The 22,375-nt window shown below is 41.2% G+C and overlaps 1 protein-coding gene across 50 annotated transcripts in view; it reads right to left on the reverse strand.

Annotated features, from left to right (window-relative positions):
* HERC1 (HECT and RLD domain containing E3 ubiquitin protein ligase family member 1) overlaps positions 1 to 22,375 on the reverse strand; it is a 110,206-nt gene that overhangs the window by 74,847 nt on the left and 12,984 nt on the right. For all 50 annotated transcript variants that reach the window (XM_083586041.1, XM_083586030.1, XM_083586040.1 and 47 more), the window contains exons 2-18: positions 18,940 to 19,895; positions 17,059 to 17,154; positions 16,090 to 16,284; positions 15,543 to 15,854; positions 14,556 to 14,652; positions 13,646 to 13,789; positions 12,587 to 12,714; positions 10,493 to 10,637; positions 10,220 to 10,391; positions 9,849 to 9,983; positions 7,940 to 8,105; positions 7,111 to 7,236; positions 5,992 to 6,213; positions 4,922 to 5,074; positions 4,280 to 4,412; positions 3,280 to 3,471; positions 2,277 to 2,498 (exon numbers count right to left, since the gene is read on the reverse strand). In XM_083586041.1, coding sequence (XP_083442167.1) covers positions 2,277 to 2,498; positions 3,280 to 3,471; positions 4,280 to 4,412; positions 4,922 to 5,074; positions 5,992 to 6,213; positions 7,111 to 7,236; positions 7,940 to 8,105; positions 9,849 to 9,983; positions 10,220 to 10,391; positions 10,493 to 10,637; positions 12,587 to 12,714; positions 13,646 to 13,789; positions 14,556 to 14,652; positions 15,543 to 15,854; positions 16,090 to 16,284; positions 17,059 to 17,154; positions 18,940 to 19,869 — 3,568 coding nt within the window. In that variant the 5' untranslated portion in view covers positions 19,870 to 19,895. The remainder of the gene's footprint in view (positions 1 to 2,276; positions 2,499 to 3,279; positions 3,472 to 4,279; positions 4,413 to 4,921; positions 5,075 to 5,991; positions 6,214 to 7,110; positions 7,237 to 7,939; positions 8,106 to 9,848; positions 9,984 to 10,219; positions 10,392 to 10,492; positions 10,638 to 12,586; positions 12,715 to 13,645; positions 13,790 to 14,555; positions 14,653 to 15,542; positions 15,855 to 16,089; positions 16,285 to 17,058; positions 17,155 to 18,939; positions 19,896 to 22,375) is intronic.

Consider the following 22,375-nt stretch of genomic DNA (forward strand, 5'->3'; position numbering starts at 1 on the left):
GTTTTGGCTACACAATGAACAGCACTCAGAGAATGCTATTAGTGTAGATCAGCCTTTGCCTACCTGGTGCCCTCCTGATCTTCCGGACTCCAGCAAGCATGGCCATATTGTGCTGGGCTGACAGGAGCATGGCTGTGCTAGCTGGGGCTGATGGGAGATGAAGCCCAAAACATCTGGAGGGCACTAGATTGGCAAATGATGTCTTTTCAATGCAAAAAGTATTTGTACAGCAGCAAACAATACTACTAAGAAAGTATAAATAAAAACCAGTAAAAAAAATTCAATTCAAACAACAAAATAAACATAGAAGTACGCTAGCAATTAAACAAAGCAATTGATAAATCTTCCCAAAAACGAATACACTCTTTTTTTCTTTTGAAGGAAGGAAAGGGTCTGGTAAATCTCCCACAAATATGGGGCCATAACTGAGAAAGTTCTGTCTCTGGTTCTCATCAACTGGAACGTTATTAATGACAGGGCAGGGAGAAGCATCACCGATGACAATCTCAGGATTGGGGTAGGCTTGTGTATAGCCCCTAAGATAATCTGGTCTTAACCATTTATACAGCACCATCAATGTGCTTGCCACTTTAGAGAACACAAGACAACAGGTCCGTGTCCTGAGAATCTTACAATCTAGAATTCAATATAGAGGAAAGGAGGGGATGGAGACAAACAAGAGTAAGAACAGGCATTTATATTGCAGTCACATATGCTTCAACACAGTTACAGTAGAACATGGTGGGGAAAGAGACAATACCGAAGTCTCCTGAGAAAAGTGGGTTTGGAGGAAGAATTTGAAGAAAGTCAACAAAGTGGCATTGTGCTGGTGTTCCAAAAGGAAATTTTAAGCATAAGTGCAGCAAGGAAAGACAGCTTTAAGTTAAGACAAACTCCACCCCATTTAGAAGAAAGTCATTGTCCTTTTGGGCACAAAAGCAAATTGCTCTCTCTGCTACTAGCAAAGTGACTGCACTACTCCCGATATGGGAATGATGTCTTCCCACTTTCTCAGTCTAGACTGAGAAAGGAAAAGAGAAAAGCACACCCAAAGTTTGAAATTTTGCAAGCCCATCACTTTCTCACCCACTGAACCATCCCTCTCATGTGGAACTCTCCCTAAAGCCCTGCCTTTTGGGGTTTTAAAGCCAGAAATTCCCTGGTCCTCTTGTGAGATTCTCAGATGCATCTGGCTGCCCACTCTGAAGAGACAGGATGCTGAACTAGATGGACTTTTGGACTGAGTCAGCAAGATAATTATTCTAACAAACCACAACGCTGTGTAAACTTAGCTTAGTTATGCTAAGACCAGACCATGTCATTACCGAGGAGGCAGGTTTAGTCGTTGTTTGAAGACTATCCCTGCCTCCGGGTCTGGCCTTGACCGGATGGATACTGGAATCAACAGGGGAAACCCACATGACCTGAAGGTGTTGCTGTGTAATGCCAGGTCAATGATGAATAAAACCACTGCCATCCATGACCTGATTGTGGATGGAGGATTTGACCTGGCATGTGTGACAGAGACCTGGTTGGAGGAAGCAGATGGGCCTGTCCTTGCCGCTGCTTGCCCACCAGGTTTCTCTTACGCACAGCAACCCAGGTCATGTGGGCGGGGAGGGGGGGTTGCAGTGATTTTTAGGAAGTCACTAGTTTGCATCAGGCGTCCTACTGGGAAGACCCAGTTTTCTGAGTGCATGTTCTGGAAGTTGGGCAATAGGGGCAGTACAGGATTCCTTTTGGTGTACCGACCTCCCCGCTGCACCAAGGATTCCCTGCCCGAGCTGCTTCAGGTCGTGGCGGATGTTCTCCTGGAGACACCTAGTTTGGTTGTCCTAGGGGATTTTAACATCCATGCCGACACGACCTTACGAGGGGCCGCTCGGGACTACGTGGAAAGCATGGCCTCCATGGGGCTGTCCCTGAATAAGCTTGGCCCAACTCATAGTTATGGACATGCCTTAGACCTGGTGTTCACCTCTAGTGATGTGGGTGATTTGACACTAAGTAAAAGTGAAACAAAAGAAGTGCCATGGTCAGATCACTTCCTGGTGCAACTGGACTTCTCCGCGACCCTTCCCCTCTGCAGGGAGGTGGGACCAATTCGGATGGTCCGCCCCCGCCACTTAATGGATCCAAATGGTTTCCAGAGAGTGGTTTTAAAGGCCAGATGGGCGGGGTACAAATAATAAATTATTATTATTATTATTATTATTATTATTATCCACATGTGTGCCCACTTATTCACACATCAATAAAGCAGTTGAAGAGATTACCTAACTGGGGAATGTCCATTTCAACTCCATCACTAAACAGTGGTGTTTTCAACCAATAAGCAGTATCTTGCTCTTCTGGTGACACAGGTGATCCTTGAAGCATTCCACCAAGACAGCGTCCAATAAGCAGAGCCACAGTTCTCTCAAGGTCAACTAGCCACACCCATGACTGTGCAGGCTGTGGTAAGGGCACCCCAGCTGGATCAACCAGTTCAGGTCCACCTAGAAATATTAATAGCTGAAATATTAATAGTCCTTTTTTTCTGAGCCAAGATATTTTGATAGAATATGCAAGCCCACCCACCCATCCTGTGATCGGTACTGAGCATGCAAGTTCCAATGTCTACACAAGCTCCCAAAACAAATTCCTCACCCATTTCAGTGGCAGGAACCAACCTATGGATGTATTCATTCACATACAGTTACCTCCACTGAGCTGAATGAAGATCAGGATGAAAAACATTTGAAGGCACATGACCTAAATTGAAGAATTCATTTCAGAGAAAACTCTTCAGCAAGGGAGGACCCCCTTGGGGATTTACACTCAGCGCAATTACCTTAGTAATGTCCGAAGTGGTTAAAAAATACTCCTTAAAATGTCTACAGCAAAATGTACCAGGGGTCTGATTAGGAAAAAACAAGGCTAATTCCCAAGGGGCTGGTGCTCACGTTAACAAAGGTGGTAGGTATAGCAGCAGCAATTAGCCAACTGGGCCTCCAGATTACTTTTTAGGCATCACAGAAGTCCTAGAGCTGAAACTCTGTGAAAGCATACTGTGAAACTGCTATCCTTTCTCTGTACTCACAAATTAACTGGTACACCAGAACTAGGAGGTGATGCTGTTTCTGGTGACCATAGAAAAATGTGTGGGGGCGGAGAGTGGGCACATAAACCAAGGTAAGTTCAGGTGAACAACACATTTTACCCAAAATTCATAAAGCATATTTGCATTCTACAATTCCTATCTTTCAGAAGGCAGAAGTACTGCACTGAATGCCTTACCATGAAGAGGCCACTGTAACTCCTGATCTTCTAAGAGAACAGCAGCTGGCAACAGTCTGTTAAGGCGATCCAGAGGTGGCAACAGATCTAGCAGATAGCTCAATAAAGGTCGAGCTACTGATACAGGCAGTAAGAGCAAGGAATTGACAATTTGGCAAAGCATGCTTCCGGCTGCAGAGACATAAATTACATCTGCAATGGAGGGGGAAATGATAACTTCATTAATAAATTCCAAAAGGGTAACCATGGTTGGATTTTTCAACAGCAGCAAATGATGTGGCATCTTAAAGACTAACAATTGTATTGCAATATAAATCTTTGTGAGATTCTTATTGTTATTTGTCACCCCGCTTTGTGGCAAAGGGATAATGAATGTAGTTCCCAACTGAATGTAGTTCCCAAACAAGGATAGGTTGATGGAGCCATTTTAATTTATACTGAATTGACAGGCTATATCCTGCCCATTCACTGTGGCCCGCAGGAAAGACTCTTCTGTGTTCCCCACTGCACCACAATCTGAGGCGCTGCTGGTGGGAATGAGGGCAAGGGCCTTTTTATAGCAGTGCCACAATGTGGAACTTCCTGCCAGAGAAATTCACCTCTTCCTCTCCTGGATAGTCTTAAGTCAACCCGTAAAGATCTTTGGGCTTGACCACTGCCCCCTCCCCTTGGTGTGCACCCCCTATCCTGGTTTATTCACTACTGCTTTTTTCTGTTGCATTTTTACTGGCTTTAGGGTAACTGTATAACTTGCTTTTATGATGGAAGGCACCCAGAGGTCTAGAAAGACATGTGCTGTTTTGCTGTATTTCCTTCTAAGAGTTGATACCTAAATTCTCAGATTGCAAAGACATCTAAATATACCAGTACAAGATCTGGCAAAAGAAGATGCAACTGGCAAAAAACCTGAGCAGCAAATGGACTCATTTAAAAAACAAACTTGTTCGATTCTGCTGCTCACATTCCTTATATTATGCATGATCTAATAAGTAACACACACCTCTTAGTTTTTCCCCAACGCTACCATTCCAAGAACTCTCCTTCAGCAAAGTAGCAGAGCGGGAATAGATATCTGTAGCATGAGGCAGTAGAAGTTGAAGGTGCTTGTGCAGGAGCGACACACTACTTGAATTCTGGGAACAAAAGAAACATTCTAAATATGCTTTACAAATGGAAACCTGCAACAATATGTTGCAGCATGGAGTTTAGGGTTCAAGCCAACTAGCTATGGCCCTACTCCTGGAGACTCCATTCCATTACTTTGCCTCCCACACAATTTCTCCATTTTCCCCTCTAAAAGCTAGGCACCATTCTCTTGCCACTGAGTATGATCAATTCTCACTGGGATGATTTGGGCAGGGTTCTCCCCCTAGGTTTTTTTTAAAAAAAGTTTTTTTGTACTGCAAATCTTGGGTTTTCCCTGAACTTGCTAATACCTCTCTTGCGCGTTAATTGTGTTGTTTTGGCTGCATAAGCACCACCACTTACCTCTGAACACTGAAAATAGGAGGGAATGATGAACTTCTGTTCACAGAATCAGATTTCTAAAAGTCAGAGCCAAATATCCTTATTGGTCCTTTTTGTTCCATCCATTATGGAGCAAGTATACTCATCAATACATATGAAAAGTCACAGCACTAACCTCACTAACACTGTTGATATGACAATATGCCAGAAGTTGTTTCTGCAGGGAACACAACAGCTCATGTAGATGAGCAGGCTGGCTGTTTTCTGATGATGATGTTCCAAGTAAAAATTTGTCACTGTTCTTTTCCAGCTCCCCAAATGCTTGATCCTAGACAGTTACAAGAATAATCATGTACATTTCCATATCATTCTCATCTTTCTTATTTTTATAAACTATGGGTTCAATTAAGTCCCAGTCAAAGTGAAAGATCCATGGACCTAAGTTAGTCATGTTTATTAACTTCAATGGGTCTAGGACTAGCATTAGATACAACCCTATGCTTTTGTTAATGGAAAGCCACTGGTAGTTTCCAGTAATAACTAAAAGTTTCAGTTTTGCCCCCAAATAAGCTGAAGGAAGAAGAGTCTGAAAGAAATCCAACTAATACGCAACTTTAAAAAGGAGCTGACTAAAGAAAAAAAAGGACCAAGCAACTGGTAGCTTCTGCATATAAAAATGAGTTTTCAAGAACACAAATCTTTTCACGCCAGGTTTGTGCCTCTATTGACAACTGCTTCAACACGATTTTTAAAGAATACTGTCATATTTGTGCTGGCAACATGATCCTAGCCAATCAGGAATCATGTAGTCAGTGCAATGATACTGCAGCACTATATAGTTGGATATGACTACATGGCAATGTCAAAAAGCCAATTCAGAGTGAGGACAATTACTTGCACCCCTCACTCTGAATGGGTGATGGTTGTTACATAGTTTATAGTCCCCACTGAACGTTGCTGTAAAGTGAGGGCGTTTTTGGGATGGGCAAATCCCTTTCCAATTCACCTCTGTCCTAGTTTATTGCATTAAATCAAGTTTCTAATTGGTTAAGTACTGTAGACCCCCTATTATTCAAAAGTCAAGCCATGGATCTCCTACTTTTGAAAAATTTGACCTCACTATGGAAGTTTTTGTTATGTGAATGGTGCCACAGACCCCAGGAGGTCCGCAGAGCACCAATTGGGAACCACTGTATGAAACAATTCCAACTTAATTGGTATTCAGAAATAAAATTCAAAGCTTACTGTATAAAATCCTAAATTTCGCAGAAGGGTCTTCATTAAAATTTCAGCCAGATGAGTATCTGGATGATTACTCTGGACATCATATGTTGGATCAGCAATAGTCCCATAGGCAATACAGAGTGAGGAAACATCTGGAGCATCAGATGGTGAGCTATAGCCAAGCAAGGAGGCTACATGAGTATGGTCCTGCAAACTCGTCAGAATAATATCCAATTGCATTCTCTGAAAAAATAAAAAATAGGCAATTTTCTTCATTTATAATTCTTAAGAGAGAAAAACCCAATTAGAAAATCAAGATGAAATTGTTTTATTTTCATGAACATGAAACTTGTTCAGGATCGAAGGGCAAACTGGAATATAATGGGCAACTGGGTAGAACTTAAGTTATATATTGTCACTGTATGCAAATAATATAATTTGTGTATCATATTTAGCAATGTTAACCTAATGTTTTGAATGATTGGGACATAATACTGGTAAATGTAACTTGTTCTTATAGTTGACTGAAAATAGCAAAATTAATTCTATAAATAGGAAAGTAACTATGCGCTTGAAGAAAAAATATAACTGTGCTTTCTTTCACAAGCTTCTTTCTATATCATTCAAACCATAGTTAGCAATTACATCTGAACTGCCAAACTATGGTTTAAGCGATTGTCCCAGAGTAGGATCTCATAATGGTTTAAGAAAAACCAAAGATACATTTCTCTGTATCGCAACTAGACGATGTTTGTATCAAACTTGTCCAGTAAAACTCTTTATTCACAAGCCCCACCTTGTTCCTAGTAGCGGTGTAGAGAACAGCTTCAGAATGGGAGCACAGTTCCAATACTACCCCCCTCTCCCAGCCTGCTAGAGTCTTCAGTCCAGCATCCTGTTGTGTGATATCCCTGTAATTCAGTTGGCCACCAGCAAAGTCACCCATTGTCCCTCTGACCCACATAATTACATCTTACTCTGAAAACAAAACGAAGATTTTGTTTGCTTACTTATCCCCAACCTACACACTACACAGCAGCATAGAATTTATGTCCTCAGCCGAATAACACCATGTTATCCTCCATAGTGGCTACTATGGAAGCATGTTCAAGCAAATGCTAATTCCAAGAGACTTTTTACCTGCCCCTTTGACAGGCTCTCCCATCTGTCAGGACCTTGGGGTAGAAGGGAATGCAGCAATTCCATCCTCTCTCTCAATGGAGGCAGTAGCATTGTGGCTCCAACTGACAGAGTTTCAATTACAACCTAAGAAGTGGAATGAGAGGTTGCTGAGACTATTTCAACTTACCCTGGAAAGCATTTTTGAAACATTTCACCTTATGCATTTTGAAATTATAGCTCTGCAACCACTCTACACATTAGTTTCAATATATCAACTGAAAAGACTAGATGCCCATTAACTGCTATAAGCTGTGCAACATTTACTCCCTTCCTTATCTCCTGGAATCATAGAATTGAGGAGTTGGAAGGGACCCCAAGGATCATCTAGTCCAAACCCTACAATGCAGGAATCTCAACTAAAGCATCAATCACAGATGGCCATCCAACCTCTGCTTAAAGACATCCAATGGAGGACAGCCCACAACCTCCTGAGCAAGACTGTTCCACTGTTGAACAGCTCTCCTGCACAAGAGTAAGCATTCAGTGTACAACGGGGTGCAGGAGCAGTTATGTGTAAGTATTTTTGTATTTTAACAAACTTTGGGAATTCCCTAAGTTGGAGGGTGATTGTGAGTGTGGTGTTGCTTTGGGAACAAAGCTGTGGACACACACACTTTAGTTTCAGCTTAACAAAGTGTGATAAAACAGTCAGGTAAGTTAGAGAACTTGTGGCAGAATATTGAACTGAGTTTCTAGGTGTCAGATTTTTAGATTGCCTTCCCAACTTGAATTAATAGGGCACACAACCTAAAAACACAAGCAAGTGTGGTTCACTTTGGAGATTTACCTCCTGTATTTCATCTGGAACAGAAGAGTCCATCAATCTAAACAATAAATTCCGAAGCGGGCCAGCCTGCCTTCCAAGTATGCTTGTAGCTACTCCGCCAGCTAATGCAAGAGCAAGGTGGTTAGAGAGCAGCTTCAGACACAACTTCAGGAAATTGTGATGCTCCCTGAAAAACAAGGGATTGCCATTAACCCAGGCTTACCTGTGATCTCCAATTATTGCTATCAGGTACATTTTCCCTTCTACAGTACTCATGCCCAGCATCTGAACAAAAAGTTTCACATATCACAATAGTCTTACAATGGTTTAGTTGGTATAACTGTCACAATACAACCAAACAACATTCAGGGCTCAGCAACAGCACAGACAACGAGGAACACACCCCATGAAAACCCACCAGGCCTCTTTGCTTTTAGCATTCAGGAGAAACATAGCCTTTTTGTTTCAGTGTGCCTTTGGCTTGTGGCTTTTCTGCTGTTCTGCTGAGACTGGCTTTTCTTCTGCTGTTTATTTGGTTTTGTCCGGTTTTATCTGCTGCTGATTTCAACTGCTTTGCTTAAGAATGATTTTGCATTGGTTATTACTTTATTGTTATTTTAATTCTTTATCGTAGCAAACCTAACACCAGCTGGGCAGCAGTGGGATGTGACAGACCAGTATAGCCACTGCTACACCCAGTGAAATATTGTTACGCATTATGCTTAGGTTTGATAATAATGTTGATCATAAAGAAAGAACACCTCTGATTAAATGTGTATATATATAGTTTCAACTGTATTTTCAGATTAATTTTCTTGAGTTGAGGTTTAAATGTTTTCCCTACAAACATCAAAATGCCAATACCCTGAAAATGAGTTTTAAGAGGAGAGACACTTTACAGTTGAAGAAGTTTCTAAGACTTTGCACACAGAGCTGATCAAATGTTGTTAGTTTTTCCTCTTTCCCAGAAATAAGCTGACTCATTGGTCCTTCCATCCAGCCTGACGTAAAGAGCTACAGTAAAACTGAAAGAACCCTTCCAATTGCCATTGGAAACCAACACCATATTCCAAGTGAAGGAAAGATCCTGCTGGGTCCACACAGGCCGCATGCATTTGATGGCAAATCCCACCAAATGGGAGGTTTCAATTGCAGAGCTGCTTCCAGAGGTAACTGAACCAATATATCATGATGTCTGAAATAATGATGGCGTTATGCAGAAGCATTGGCTAGCTTCACAGTTTTTCCTGCATCATGATTTTTGCCGGTGTCTGCTCTTGTGATTTGATGACCCCTGCATAAGGCAGGGGAGAGTTGAGCTGGCAGTTAACAGGGGTTGCAGGAATCAAGAGAAGCACTGACTGCTTTCATGGTTTTCCCACAGTGTGATTTTTGCATAGCACAAACACGGACACGGACACGGACACACACATATCATGATCCGTGATATATTGTCATGTCAAAAATTATGAAACTGATAAAACTATACAGTGGTACCTTGGGTTACATACGCATCAGGTTACATACGCTTCAGGTTACAGACTCTGCTAACCCAGAAATAGTGCTTCAGGTTAAGAACTTTGCTTCAGGATGAGAACAGAAATCGTGCTCCGGCGGCGCGGTGGCAGCAGGAGGCCCCATTAGCTAAAGTGGTGCTTCAGGTTAAGAACAGTTTCAGGTTAAGTACGGACCTCCGGAATGAATTAAGTACTTAACCCAAGGTACTACTGTATTGACTTCAAACCAGTTTTGGGTGATATACTGATATATATTGCCCAGCCCTAGTACTGTTGCACAAATCTGAACTCTCATTCTGGAAATGCAAGCCAAGACTTTCCATGCATGAATGTGCCCTTAATAATAATAATAATAATAATAATAATAATATATAAAAAATCAACAGGATAGCATATGCCATATAAACAAATACCTTGAGGATGGGAAAGGAAGAGGAGGAATCTCACTGTTGATTTTGTCACAATACTGCTCAAGGAAAGAACGGAGGTGGGAGAAGGTACTTTCTTCAAGATCCACACAGTAAGGTCTGTGCCAGGCAACAACTTGTCTGCAAATCAAATAGAAAATGACCATGGAGCAAAAATTAAACATCAATCAAAATAAGTAATGACTCATTAAAAACAGAACAAGCTCTTCTTGCCAAGAATATATAAGTGAGGGGATCTGGTTAAGCACAAAGCATTGTGATTCAAAGGCACCCTCACGTGATGGAGCCAAGACCCATTCCATTAGGTATGCATAAACGTTAAATGGTTTGGTTATTATCAGTATATAATTGCTTACCTGTCTCTGGGAAGGGCTGTCCAGGCAAGACTATGGGATGTTCCAGCTGAAATCTGCTGAATTGCTACTCCATCTAAGCCACTCACTTTCTTTGGTTTTGTAATGGGACCTGTGGAGTTCCCTTGGCCACACTGTCCCATGGAATTGTTACCCCAAGCATAAACTTCATTATCTAAACAAAAAACAAGTAACAGTAAGAATAACAGTTTTGAACACACTTGAAAACCAATGTGTATTTGCCATAATAAGCTTTAGTATTACATTATAGTTTACCATGAGAAAGTGCCAAACAGTGGCTGTCCCCAATTGAAATATCCACTATCCGCGTTGCAGCCAGCTCTTCAATCAGCTTGGGCCTGAGCGCTGTAGCTTCTGAAGACCCACATCCGAGACATGCACCACAGCCCCAAGCGTACACCTGGATCAAAATACACAGAATTTAATACACAAAATATCATTGTTATTAGTCCAAAAGCCCCATCTGCAATCCGGTTAGGATTGTCACACTGTTAAAGAAATCTTGGTCACTAACTGATGACGAGTCAATTAAATTTGCATACAGGAAAACACAATTACTCTGAAGCTGGTTATATTCTTTGTCTTTAGATGAAGCATATGAGTCATAGCAGGCATCATCTTGGAAGAGCTTTCTGCCCAATGTGAAAGACAGCAGGGAAAGCCTCTTTAAAGGTGATGCATCTTTAGTGGTACATCTATGAAAAATATTTTAAGAAATAAATTCACTTGCCAAGCAAAGACAACCTACCACACCCTAGGCCACCCCAAACCTCTATCACCACCAAGGAAATATAATAAGTGAATAGAAAGAGAACCCACACAAATGATGCTTACATAAAACCCCACACATTCACTAAGTAGAAAAAATAGAAGTATTGCCACGCCACCCCACGAGCCATCCCCACCCTCCCCCTCATTCCCCCTCTTTTCTTCCCAACCTAATACTGCATGCAACACTAATGTCTCACAACAAATGTAACTGATATGTAGAAAACACAACTTGAAAAAAGATGCAATGCACGTATTTTTGTAAACTAAGAAATCTTTAATAATTTTTTTTAAAAAAGAAATAAATTCACTTAAAAGGTGAATTGCAAGGTTTTAAAACTGCTTAGTTGTTTCAGCAATTAAAAGTTGCAGTCCTACACCAAACCATATATGGTGCTCAAATTCAAATGGATTTCCCATCCTCATTTCACACCAATGGAGAGAGAACTCCTCATGGGCATCCTGTGTAAGCACAGAGTACTGCAACCAAAATGATGTGAAGCAAAGTAAAAAGACCCTTTGTGCATAGCTTTCAGTTTGCATACTGGGAATACTGCAAGCAACTGCTAGGTTTGGGAGGTGGTGATTCATAATTTCTATCTACAATCAGTAAAATCCACATAGCACTAAACTGCATTCTTTTTCATTCTTCACCATTGAAGTGGAGGCTGACCGTTTTCTCTTACGAGTTCTTACAGGAAAATCTAAGGTTTCAACAATGTTTCCCTTTGAAAGGATGTTAGATATGAACCATGTGCATACAGCTGCTATTTAGGACGTGAGTTTTATTAGACTGCAATACAGTGGAACCTCTACTTACGTTCACCTCCGGTTATGTATCCTTCGGGATACGTGCATGGCAAACCAGAAGTATTTTTCCAGGTTTTGCCCTGCACACATATGCAGAAGCACTAAACCGCGCCGCGCACATGTGCTGAATCAGCACCTCCGGATACGTACACCTTGGGATCCAACCAGAGCTCTGGAACAGATCCCGCGCGCAACTGGAGGGACCACTGTATTTTAAGACTTTACTTTCTATTCTTTGATTTTTTTTTAATACAGTAGAACCTCGGTTTTCGAACGTAATCCATTCCAGAAGACCATTCGACTTCCAAAACGTGCAAAACAGAGGCGCAAAAGACAGTTTGCCAGGTCAATAGAGAAAATTGTGAAAAACAACAGATACACGCAGTGAAAGCCGTTCAACTTCCGAGGCGAGTTCAAAAATGGAAGCATTTACTTCCGGGTTTTTGGCGTTTGAAAACCGAAACATTTGGCAACAGAGATGTCCGAAAACCGAGGTACCACTGTATATCACTTTGGCTACTTTTAAAGTATAAAAACACACAACAAAGAAAGAAGTACAGCAAAACACAAATGTCTTATTGTCAAACTTGTAAACACTCCCTTGCCTACAGTGAGTAGGCAGAGAAACGTTTGTAAACTTACTTAATTAATTTTCCTTTTTCCTCAGACTGCTGATAAACCACAAATGACTTGCACTGTTACAAATGGATAGTAAGAATGGTTTCTGGGCTAGGAACTTTTGTGAAATTGGCAATGCTGCTTGCATCTTACCTGCCCCGTTGAGGTTAGAGCAAGTGAAGACTGACTTCCTGCACAAACTTTCCGAATGAACATTCCCTGTAGGGCTTCTATAACTTTAGGTTTGTACACTCTGTTGGTGTCACCATGACCAAGTTTGCCTGTTGGGATCATACACAAGAGATCAATAATGTTTATGTTGCCTCCTGCACCTCTTGGGCCATTCAATGACCACAAATCTAACATAATCTGCAGTTTTAAACTGGAAATATTTAAAGTGAACTGCATACAAAATTTATCATAACAGCTACAATTTAACAAAGAAACCTCTCCAAATACATATAAGGACATGAATCATTACCACATACTAGTTTACTGATTTAGGGCACAATCCATAAACTCAAAGAGACCACACAATCTTCTACCATGGCCAGCAACACACACACACACACACACACACAGAGAGAGAGAGAGAGAGAGAGAGAGAGAGAGAGAGAGAGTTGTGAGAGGAGCCTTCACAAACAAAGCCTGCAGACCTAAGCATCGTAGCAACAGAGGCTTGGACTATCATCCACAGCTCCATAAACCATGGTTTATGAAGCTGCAACAGCATGTTCCTCCCACACCCAGGCTTATATTAAGCCCTGTTACATTTGAATGTGGGAATGCAAGATCCTGGCTTCATCAAGTCAGAGTTGCCTCTCATGGTCAAACCAGGAAACTATGGATTGAACTGAGATAACAAACCAGGATAACCAGCCAGGATATTAGCTGAAATTGCCAGAGCCCCCCACTTTAGACACAAATAGGCCTAGCACAAGCTGGTGTGTGAAGATAGGAAAGGAAGAGTAGGGTGAGAAAGGAGCATATGACTACAGCAAATGGTCACCACTTTGTCAACCATGGTTTCTGAAACCATGGGCGACCATCCAAATGCAGTCATTGGCTGTTTCTGCACTTGAATATGGCCAGAAAGGCAGAACAAGGAAGCGGAGGTTTTATGGACCTTCTGCCCCCACCATGCCCTTAACAGATGATGTTCTGTACAATCTCAAGCACAACCTAGGAGAAATTGCATGGAAAAAACATTACCATTATCTCCTCCTCCAAATGACCAAACTGTTCGCCCATCTTTCGATAAAGCTATGGTGTGCGAACTGCCACAAGAAACCTCTCCGACATTGCTAATATCTTTTACTAAAGTTGGAATGTTACGGCTGTTGCTGTCTCCATGACCTTGGAAAGAAAGAAAAAGGAAACATTATTTATGCATTAAAGAAAATAATAATTATTTCTGTCAACATGAAAACTTGGGTTATGTAGTAAAGAAAATAAATTTCTCACCAAAGATGAATGCATTACACTTATTATCATCAGCATCAGCATCTCTTACCCACCCTTCACCAGAAGATCCACAGCATGTTACAGCATATAAAAGCACAATCAAAACAGTTTAGAACTGTTTTAGTGAACACTTTGAGCCAGTATACATGTAGTAAACACCCAAGAAACAGTTTTAACAGTTTATTATTATTAATTAAATGTGTATACAGTCCTATACTGTCCTATCAATGATCAACAAAAAATAAAAACCCTAGACTTATGAGTAAAGATACAAGAAACATGCATGATAAATAGTATACCATTAAATCAAAGTGTGTCTTGCTACTATTTAGCTCTGTCCAATTACTTGGTTAAAAGTTTATAGTAAAGTTTATTTTGTACAGGCAGCGACCATTTTGCATGGGGGTACTGTTCCCAGCCCCGGTGTGTGTCGACAGAGTGCATATAAGCATGTCCCACCCTGTTTCACCCTCATTTTGCCGCCTTCCGGGTCCAAAAGGACCCAAGTGATTGTGCATCAATTGGACGTGCCTAAAATGGTTGCCGCCTGTACTGTCTTACGTAAATCCCAGTACCTTTCTTTAATGTTAGATTTTATTTCAATGAAAAATTAATTATATTCCTAAAATCACTGGGCAAGTCAAACTGTTTCCATTACCTAGTCTACCAAAGTCTCCTTCTCCCCACGTATACAATTCACCATCTTCTGTGACAGCAGCACTGTGCCGGTATCCAGCTGACACACATACCACGACCTGCATTGCATGCAAAGGGGAGACAGAGTTAAAACTAAACTGGTGCTGGAAATGCTGCTTTCAACACAGGAGACACAATGAGACTTTCCTCATTCCTCTCCCCTTCCCCGTGAACTCTACAAGGAAGAGAGACCTGAACCAAGGCCTTGTAACTGCCACTAATCACAAAGCCTCAAATTTCAGCTGAAGTCGGTCCAAATTCAGAAAAACCACTCAAATGCCAAACCAAACATGAAAGTCCCTACACATCCTTCTGTATGGCTGCACTCCAAGCAGCAGGTGTCTTGGGCTTGCCACAAGCATCAATCCACTCAAGGTGAACATCCCCATGCCAGAACCAAACTCTCACAGACATGACTGGCACCATCATTCTACATGCCTGGCTTGACTCAAGTGGCAAGTCCAATACCAACATTACACCATTGTCAGCTGGAAACATTTTTCGCCAGCCTTCACATAAAGTGAATAACCTACTTTGTGGTTTTATGATAAGCACATTTTCTTCTGGTATTTCTAATTCACTGTGACCCCTCCCCCACGGTATATAAATGTTTTAAATAAATAAATTAGTATGACTGCAGCTTTCTAGACAGCACCAAAAGCTCGAATCATGCTTAAAGGCCAGTTGGGTTAGGGTAGTCATTTCTTAACACCCAAAGAGGATGTGGAAGGTGCCTCCTAAGCCAGCCCCCAGCTCAATCTTGATTTTGGAAAACATTCTGCCTCCCTGTAGATTGAAAGGAGAGAACTCCACTGTTTCCACCCCATGGTCCACAGCAATAAGGAACAAAGGCAAAAGTGGATAACAAGAAGCCCTAAAACACATGAAGTCTCCAAAGCAACGCTATGAAAGAAGGAAAGTGCCATTCAGTTCCTTTGTGTAAGCATACCTTTCCTTGCAAAGGGCCCTGGATAAGTTTTGGATATTTCTGCGTTGAGCTATTTCCATGGCCCAATTTCCCATAGTCACCATCACCCCAGCTGAAGACTTCTCCTTCTGTTGTGAATGCTAATGTGTGGCCATCAGAACCTTTGGATGATGACACCTTTTTGATAGATCTGTGAGGCTCAAAAGTCAGCTTCTTCAGTGTAGATTGATTGTTGGAATCGCCCAGTCCCAACCTGCCATAACTGCCTTTGCCACAAGCTCGAACAGAGCCATCTGTAGATATTACAAATGTACAGTACTGGCCAGCTTCAATCTATTGTGGGAAGAAAATTAGAGAACATTAAAAATAATTTATTTAGAACTGCCTATAAAGGGTTATTTTAATTTTTAGAACAAGGGATCCATATATAGCTCAGGAACTACAAACTTGTAGCATGCATTTTTCACATTTGGCAGTGATATACAAAGTTTTTCAACAGTGAAAGCTTCATCTCTTCTTTTTCACTACACCGATAACACACATACAAACAAAATCCCCAGTCACTCACTGTCTGAGCATCAGAAAAACTTGGAGCCAACTTGGGCTGAAGAATTTTCTCTTGTGTTCCTTCCACAAGTTGGTGGCTGCTGTTACTGCCCCAAACATACACTTCACAGGTCTCAGAAACAACAGGAGCATCACCCGTCTGAATGCTGTCTGGACTGGCGCATGTCCTAGAGTAGTCTGAAGCCATGCGACAAACCTAGCAAAATAGAAATACATTTCAGGAGACAGAAGGGATGTTGTGCTCAGTTATCATGTTATCACTTTATTTCAAGCACCAAGTCTAGATTCAAATGGGACTACATGTCCAATCTGTAAATTACATATTCTGAAGACTAGCAGCTATCACAAGTGGGGTGAGCGCCACTGCCCTCGGGTCCTGCTTGCAGGCTTCCCAGAGGCATCTGGATGGCCATTGTGAAAACAGGACACAGGACACTAGGCTGATCCAGCAGCCAGACTCTCTTGTGTTCTTGATCACAAAACTAAATATGACAGTCCAGGGTGGGAAATTAAGATATTACAACACTTGGACTAGGTGGCACTTGGGGTTCCTTTTCACTCTATAATTCTGTGATCTGCTGCTTAGCTTTCCACTTCATGCTTCCCTTTTGTAGAATGGGAGTCACATATTATACTCCGTTGCTTCCTCATAGCCCTCAGCATGAGCCAAGAGCACCTTCCTGACCAAATCAAACAGCATAGGCACATCAACAGCTGTTCTCTGAGACTGCCCTCACCTCTGAAATTCCTTTTTTATATCTTTTTTATTCTGCTACTCATAAATGCTTTAAGTCTTGGATAGAGGCGGGACAGAAATTCAGGTGAACAGCAAGACAAAATATAGGGTAGAAATCCATGGAAGCACTGGGACAACATCAGTGTGACTATTTTGGGGTGAGAAATACACAACCGGAAGAATGCAGATTTAAAGAAAGAAACTACTCTTTAATTAAAGGTTAGATAGACATACCTCCTCAAAGAGGCACAAAGCTGCCTCGTAAAGAGAGCATAAACCTTCAGATGTTCTTGTTGGCTCCCTCCATTGACTTCGATCAGCAGATGAGCCCTGCAAAATAAAACATCACAGAGGAAATAATGTCACTGCACACAGTTATTTTATCCTCTATGAAAAGATTAGACGATTTCCCTAAATAAAACCAAAAAGAACATGGGTTCCTTCAAGTCAACTACTTTCTTGGTACTTTCTCAAGTGCTGAAATAAGCATAAGCACATTCCTGCCATCATCCTTAAGACAGGTTATAAAACCCTTACATTACAGAGAAAGGTGAAGGAAAACACACAATGTGGCATGGGCTAAAGCTACCCAGAAGCTTCTGGCTCAGAGTCCCCTGGTCACAGGTCAGGCTCTTAACTATACACCAAATACACCAAGCTGCTCAAAAGGAGCAGTTTAGAAGCATTCCTGCTAGTAAAACAAAGGCAAACAACAAAAACACTCCAAGATAGATGTTTAATTCATGTTTTTGAAAAATGAAAAACAAGCCAGTTACTAATAAAATCTGCTTCACAAGTTTTGCGTTTTGCATACTTTAAAACCACTGGAGGGTTGTATAAGATTACACATCCCCCTCCAATTGTTGAATACATTTATCCATGCACTGAGCTGAAACTCACAAAGAAATGTGAGCTATTTGACAAACATTTCAAAACAAAGGGGCACGTCAAGGTTGAAAATGTGCACATATGAGGAGGGGGGGGAAGGATTGCAATCACTTGCTCAAGCCACTGGATGCTTCTGTTTAAGTCTGCCTAACATCTTCATATTGGGAGTGAAAATTAGGCCTACCTATGGAAGTGCCCTTTGGATGTGATCTTATTCCCTATTCCCAACCAGTATCTCACAGAAAATATAAAGCCACAATTGAGTCCCCATCTCCCCAAGCAATGAAACTACACAGTATGTGGGTAACCATTATTATTTCATAGTTTAAGAATAAGCCTTTAATTTGCAGCCCTACTACCAACATTTTTAAGTTAGTTACAATTTTGTTGGATCTTTAAAATAGTACCGTGAAGGCAATCACAGGTTTGAATTAACAAGTGTAATTTTCAGAGCAGAATGGAGCAGACAATTAAACTTTAATTTGCTTCATCTAAATAAGCAGAAGTGGTGGGCAGAAGTATCACAGAAAAAAATCTCAAGGAAGTATTTTTTAAAAACAAAAATCTTAAAATCCTTTATTATTGAATTACTGGATTGTCCCAGCTAGCTTTATTTGCAATGAATAATTACAACTACTTAGCAGTGTTACAAGTTGCTCTTGACATTGTCTATCATTTCTGTTTAATCAAATGACTGAAGTTAAAGCCTATACAAATATTCAAGTATGTTAAAGTTAAAGACAAATCAATCCCAGTTCAGATATTTCTGATACTGTCATGCCACTCTGGCCTCATGCAGACTTCCTTTTGCACTGTGCTTTCCTGACACAGGTTCGTGCTTTAAAGTGCCATGTCAGAGCACTTTTTTTTTCATCCTGGCACTTTACCTGGGAAAAATCATGTTACCACTGAATAAGAATAAATGGCAATGTATGGAAAACCTGACTGCCATTTGCTCCAATTTAGCACTAAAACGTGGGTTTTCCCAGGGAAAACACTGGAACGGGGGGGAAACACGTTCACACACAGAGCTTTAATGCATGGACCTGGGCTTAGAAACATGACATAAAATGCAGTCTGGATGAGCCCTAAGTATAACTCATGCCAATCCAGGCACACAGGGACTCCAAAACTTCTATAAATCTCAATGATGCAGTGAATCTGTTAATGGAAGTAAGAGCCAAGAATTAAGAAAATCAATTTGAAGTATACATTCTGCATACATACCAATGACCGCCTCATTTGCATCAATATGTTCATAAAACAATCAAAACTGATCATCCCCTCCTGTGTATGCAGCATTTTGTTCTTCTCCATTGTGTTGACCACGGCTGATGCACTTAGTGCCATTTCAATCCATTCCAGGAGATACCGAAGTGACCCACGCTGAGCAGCCAAGCCAAGCAGCAACTCAGAAGCCAACCTCCGTCCAAGAGTATCTGCTCCAGAGTTGGGAATCGTTACTCCTTTAAGAAATGTTGTTACCTGAGACAGGCAGTCCAGGCCCATTGGTGGGATTTTACTTTCATTAGCTAGAGATAAAGGTGGCAAAGAGCTCACAACCTCTATCGCAGTGTGGATAACATCATTGCAAAGGCTAATACCAGGTCCTGAAGCAGGCATCATCCAGCTTTGCCGTAACAGTGCAAATAACAGGCTCAGTCCAGTCCGGACCCCCATTTCTATTAGCGCGTCTGTACTTGACCTTGGCCGCTCACTAACGGAATGGATGTCTGTTGACCCAGAACTGCTTTCTGGAGAATGCTGCTGCTGTTTCACCTTGCCTTTATCATGATATTTATTAGAAAGTGCATAAAAGATGCGTTGTAACACAAGCAAACGTTTGCGAAGTGCTCCAGCAAATGGAGAGTCTGAGCACACCATCTTAGCCAGAGCCAGCTGGCTGCTAAGAAGGGCATCCAAATAGTGGTCCTGTTCATCACTTGATAAGGACTCCCGTTCAAAATCTGGTAGCTGAGGTCCTTTGAGACAGAGAACCTGCTGAGGCAATGGTACTACTTCTTTATTACTGACTAATTTAGCATATAAGATGGAGACTCCTTCCCTTGTAGCAATAGATTCACTATCTTCTGTGATCCAAGAGCTATTTAGATGTTCAAGCCATTTCAGCTTCACTGGTGGAACCATGGCTGCCATGTTGGTTTATTCACCTGCCATTAGTCCTACAAATAGAAGAGAAGATATTTATTAAACAAACAATTGCCTAGTACAAAAATACAGTTTTTAAAGATCAACACTAGACACAGGTCCATAAATTATCTGCTTAATGCTTATTTAAAGTTGAAGAGAAAAGGGTCTATGTTACATGCCACTGTTCTCCCTGAATTAAGGATTGTTGATATTTGAAGCTGAGCATAAGCTCATCCATGATTTTAGGGAAATCTGCTGTGATAGTATGTCAAGCATTACCCAAAGCTTCTTCCATAAACACGCACAATTTTGTTCCTCAAAAACCTACCAGTAATGCCCTCAAAAGAATGAGTCAAGATACCCATTCACAAGAGGTTTTTAAGGACTATAATTGTTAAGTATAGCAAGCAATGTTCTCAGAATTGGTAGCAATAAAGAGCACCTTCTAGTTGTAAACTCTCATAACCTCCAGCTACAAGGATAACCACATGGATAGCGCTCTTTCCAAAAAAAGATTAAACAAGGCTTACAATCATGAAGGCATACCACTGCAGCAAAAAGAAAGAAGAACAGGCTTGCTGGATGAAACCACTTACTGGCGTCCTGCTTCTAGTGATGGCTGGACAGATGCCTCCAGGAAGCTAACAAGAAGGGTGTGGAGGCAACAACCCTTCTCAACAGGCTGCCTCCAGGTTCTGGTAGTTCAGAGGAACAATGCTTCTGAAGGCAGCAATTTCCTTGGTACTATGACCAGTAGCCACACACAGATCTATTCTCTATTCATTTCCCTACTCCTTTAAGTTTACCATTAATCAGAACCAACAGGAAAACCTGAATCCATGAAATGAAAACTGATAGTCAAGCAACTTTTGATTATCACTTTCCTACAACTGGCACTCCCATGGCTGTTAAGCAAAGAAGCAATGACCAAGAGTGGACTAACAGGTACCAAGTCTCCCACTTTCTCTCCCTTGGTGCCCCTGACGCCTAGAACTCCCACCGGAGTTCTATTTGATGCAACTTCTTCCAAGTCCCTCCTCAAAAGCACCCTTCTTTTGTGGCTTCTCTTGCTCTTAATCCTCAAAACTCTCCACCAAGTACATGCAACTGCATTTGCCTCTCTCAATCCCACTACATATGCCCCCTTTCCTCTCAGTTGTCTTCTTCACTGTCAAATCCAAATTCTAAGAAACTAAAGGGATCCACTACCTGTTCTTTTGCTTTTGATACCCTACTAACCCTACGTGCCATATACATCAATGGTGCTATAAAAATAATTACAGCAACAACCACTATTACTTTAGCTCTATTTTGATTTCCTTCAGCTAACCATAATATTATAGCAGTAGTCAATGCAATATACACTGAAGGGAGTACTAGCTTTATTTTTATATTATTTTTGTCATGACAGCTTACCATAACAGAATTAAACAAGAGAGTTGCTGGAGACTGAATATTTTTATTTGCCACCTGCTTGCATATGACCAGAGTTGAGCCCTTTCCACCTCTTCCTAAGGTTCTTCTATCAATTACAACAGCCTTTGCTAGCTGAGAATGATGGGAGTTGAAGACTAAAACATCTGAAGGACACCAAGCTGTTGAAGGCTTGTCTAGAGAATGACTTCTTTCCATTTAGCAAGCAAATGGAGAAAAGCACTAATTTTTCAAGCAATCCTGAAAATTGTTCCCTCTTGATTTTGGAGCCCCAAATCACTAAGACACTCGGCTTAACTTGTTTAGCCACAGTTCCACAGAAATCTGCTACTTGCTAACCTCCTGCTATAAAGGACCCCCTTCACCCTATGAAGGGAGTGAAGTTGTTGTTGTTGTTGTTGTTGTTGTTGTTGTTGTTGTTGTTGTTGTTGTTGTTGTTGTTACTATTACCCCAGGAAAAGAAACAAGTATTTTAATACTGTTTAAGGAAGCCCCACCCTACACACCAAAGTTGTTTGCTTCCTATTAGAAATTAGCCCTGGATGTGTTTATCTAGTGCCAGAGCCCTACGTCCTCCTGCAGGTTCTCTCAGTATTTAGTCAGAGGGATGTACTGTCTGGTCACAGATATCTTGCCTGCTCTCTATCTACTCCCAGCTTTTCAAAACTTGCATAACTGGCTCATTTAAATGATGTTTACTAAAATAAAAGCCCACTAAGAGATTTATCATTCCTTTTTTGAATCTGATATTTTAACATAAAAATATGGGACTTGGTACATATTAAAACACATGAATGAAAATAGGGAACCTGTTGAATGGTTGAAACTATGGCTCCTGTCATTCCTGATCACAGCTGTCAACTTTCCCTTTTCTTACGAGGAATCCGATTCAGAATAAGGGAAATTCCCTTTAAAAAAGGGAAACGTTGACAGCTATGTTCCTGATCCTTGTCCATGCTGGACTCCAACTCATATCAGCCCCAGCCAACAGCATCTGGAGGGCCACAGATGCCCCAACCTTGACACAGATATATACACAAAATGCCCTAAACATGGCTAGCCTTTGAAATATCTATCT

This window comes from Podarcis filfolensis (assembly GCF_964270895.1).
Source record: "Podarcis filfolensis genome assembly, chromosome: 14".
NCBI classification, from domain to species: domain Eukaryota; kingdom Metazoa; phylum Chordata; class Lepidosauria; order Squamata; family Lacertidae; genus Podarcis; species Podarcis filfolensis.